Here is a 3,323-nt window from a genome sequence, read left to right as displayed (position 1 = left end):
TCCTCGGGGAGCTGAGGTCTTGGTCTGAGGGGCACATGGCTTCTGTCTCACGTTGGGGACCTGGAAGAAGGGCAGGCCCTGGCAGGAAGAAAGAAGATTAGGGGCCTGAGGGCATCCCCACCCCAGGACAGAGGGGCCCGTCCCTATGACCAGTCCTTTGGGATCTTGCCAGGAGCTGAGGGGGGGATGGAGATGTGGCCGTTGATGAGGACGTGCTGGCTCCTCACCCTCTTCTCGGAGCTCTCAGGGAGGTGAGGACCATGCTGGGAGAGGTCGGGGTCAGGTCATCTGGGGAAGCACACCTGGGAGACACACAGGAGTCCCTGCTCCTGCCAAGAGTCAGTGTGGGGACACCCGAGGGAGGAGTGAGTGACTCCCAACCCACCCTCAGGACCACGAAGGGATGGCCCAGAAATCTGTGCAGCCCCTACCTGGAGGCCCTGGGAACCCGGGGTGGGGCCTATCAGGCTGAGTCCCTCCTCCTCTCCAGATCTTTCCTCTCAGGATGGGGTGGGCTCAGGCATGAGGGTCTGGACTCAGGTAGCAGAGAAGGCAGGTGCCCTGGCTCTGGCTCTGGCCCTGATGGTGGGGGGCAGATGAGAAATGAGGGGATGCCTCCCACAGCAGGATCCTTAGGGCCCAGGCCTACCCTGCCGCTGCTGCCAGCCATGGGGAGATGGGCGATCGGTGGGCCAAGTTGTTTCTCCTGACTTTTCCTTCTGGCGTCTCCCAGAGATGAGGTCTCGGCACCAGGAGGGTGGCCTCTGGTCAACACAGGGAGTTTTCCCAGGCCTTCCGTGGGGTCAAGGTATAGACAGAGAGGTGCACCCATCCCAGCACAGACGGCACCCGAGCTTGGCCGTCCCTGGGATCCCGAGATGAGCCCTTAGACCTCTGGCAGGCGTGGGCAGAGGTGGGCCCCCTCGCTTACCTTCTGTGGGGTCTCAGGGCTGCGTGCTCTTGCTGTGACCCTGTGGACTCAGGCTGCGGGGGTGGGGCCCAGGCCCTGCCAGGGGAAATAGCAGTCCACTGAGGGGCCAAGGAGGGGACCACCCAGCTTGGACGGATGGGGACCTCACAGAGTCTGCCCCAGCCCCCCTGCCCCACTGGGGGCCCGGGGCCGTGCTCTGTGTCTACACCCCAAAGTGACTCCTCCTTTTCTCCACCAGGGGCTTCCAGAATTCAGAGTCGAGGCCTAGGTCTGAGGCAGGAGCCTCTAAGTTCCCAGAGCAGGGGAGGTGCAGGTGAGTGCCAGTGGTCAAGGTGAGGTACTTGCTCTGACTGTGGAGCCAGGGGCTCGCCCGTCCCACCCCAGAGGGGACCCCTTAGCACCCAAGTCCGATGCAGCGCACTGTCAGCTCCGGGACTGCAAGCCTCTGCTGCCTGGGCCGCACCGTGAGGAACCGTCCCACCTCTTTCTTCAGGTTCAGCCCGACACAAACGCCATGCCCCTGGGTCAGAGGGGTGAGCTCTGGAAGCTGGAGGAAGACCCAGGCCTGGCCCAGGGCCTGGTTGAGGCACAGCTGTTGGGGGCTGGGGAGGAGAAAGTCCCCCGCACCCCCTCCTCCTTCTCTACCTTGACCTCCTCCCAGTCCGCCGCCCCATCTGGCTCCTGCTTTGCCCTGTTTCTGGTCCCCTCGGAGGAGGGGTCTGCTGCTGGGTTCCAGAGTCGTCCCCAGAGCTCTCTGAGTGCCTGCCCCTCCCCCACTGCCCAGGCAGCCACTGCCTGTAGCCAGCCTGACCAGGGCTCCAGCAGCTCCGATGAGGAGGGGTCCAGCCCCTGCGAGGAGCCTGAAGAAGCCTAGCCGGGCTCCAAAACATAATCCAGGGGAAGCTGGCCGAGCTGGTGGAATTCCTGCTCCTCAAGTATCACATCAAGGAGCGGACCAGCCAGGCAGAGATGCTGGAGATCGTCGGCCAGGATGCCCTGGATGCCTTCCCTGTGATCTTGGGCCAGGCCTCCGAGTGCTTGCAGCTGGTCTTTGGTATGGATGTGAAGGAAGTGGACCCCAGCGACCACTCCTACATCCTGGACCCCGTCCTGGGCCTCACCTATGATGGGATGCTGAGCAGTGAGCAGGGAGTGCCCAAGACCGGCCTCCTAGTGGTGCTCCTGGTGGTGAGCCTCCTGCATGGCGACCGTGCCCCCGAGGAGGAGGTGTGGGAAACACTGGGGGTCATGGGGGTGTATGCCGGCCAGGAGCACGTCATCTACGGGGAGCCTAGGGAGCTCCTCACCAAGGTCTGGGTGCAGGAAGGGTACCTGGAGTACCAGCAGGTGCTTGGCAGCGACCCTGCTCACTACGAGTTCCCATGGGGTTCCAGGGCCCATACCGAAACCAGCAAGTTGCAAATGCTGGAGTATTTGCTCCGGGTCAGGGGCAGGCAGCTGGCTTCCTCCCTGGCCCTGTCTGAAGGGGCTGTGAGAGATGAGGGAGAGGACGCCTGAGTCCCATTGGTGGCCAGGCCCTTTCCAGGCTTTGGTGGGGTCAGCAGCTTCTCCTGCGGGGTGCTGGGCATGAAGTGAGGCCACATTTTGGTTCTTCCCTGTGTGTGTGTGAAAAGACAGAGCCCCGAGAGTTCTAAGTAGGGTAGGGCCAGGGAGGGTTGGGGGAAGAAAGCAGGGTGAAGAGCCAGCCTCTCTGGGGGCCTGTTCTCTGCGATGACTCTGACATCCAGAGCTTGGTTTTCTTGAGGAAGCTCTCAAATGTTGTTCCTTGGAATAGAAGTTTTAACCAGCTTCGGCAGGTAAATGTGTGGGTGACATCCACCCCACAGCATTTGTACTTACCCAGTTCAAGAGTTTTAAGAGTTTTGTCATGTTCTGGAAATAAGGTGGGAGATCTTCCCTCCTTGTTTGGGTTCTGGAATGAAACCACAGGGCATTGGCATAGGAATTTGTTGGAAAGGTGGAAAAATGGAGCAGTCAAGTGACGGGGTCAGGAAATATGGAAATAAAAGATTATTCATTTTTGCTTCTTACTCCTTCTCGTCTGTCATTCTGCAAAAGTAACATAGATGCGTGTGCCTTCATTCACTTAGTTCTTCATGAAAGGAGGAGAAATGACATCTCTGTACAGAGGGAGCCCTGCTAATTGGCTCCTTGATTCCCAGACATGGAAGGCCCTGTGTGTGAGCAGTGAGGACATTAGGAGAAGCAGGACACGTCCCACCCTTAGGGGACTGTCTAGCAGCTGCACTCATGGCAGGAAAGTGGGGAGAGGTGCTCTGAGACCTGCAGAGGAAGTGGAAGAAGGGTGAGGGAGTGCGGCTCCCGGGGCAAGCACTGCAGTGGAAGTGCCCCTGGCCTGGGTGGCTCAGGG

The 3,323-nt window shown here is 60.2% G+C and overlaps 1 protein-coding gene across 1 annotated transcript; it reads left to right on the top strand.

The window, feature by feature from the left end:
* Positions 1 to 1,166: 1,166 nt before the first annotated feature.
* LOC112818387 (melanoma-associated antigen 8-like) lies at positions 1,167 to 2,449 on the top strand. Its single transcript, XM_073890685.1, is given in 3 exon segments — positions 1,167 to 1,244; positions 1,425 to 1,800; positions 1,803 to 2,449. Coding segments are annotated over 2 exon segments (1,002 nt in total). The 5' UTR covers positions 1,167 to 1,244; positions 1,425 to 1,445.
* The last annotated feature ends 874 nt before the right edge of the window (positions 2,450 to 3,323 follow it).

Source organism: Callorhinus ursinus, unplaced genomic scaffold (assembly GCF_003265705.2).
Source record: "Callorhinus ursinus isolate GAN/ISIS: 27379988/994484 unplaced genomic scaffold, GSC_fseal_2.0 scaffold2105, whole genome shotgun sequence".
Lineage (NCBI taxonomy): Eukaryota > Metazoa > Chordata > Mammalia > Carnivora > Otariidae > Callorhinus > Callorhinus ursinus.
The sequence above is the reverse complement of the archived record's forward strand: the minus strand, read 5'-3'. Positions and strand labels throughout refer to the sequence as shown.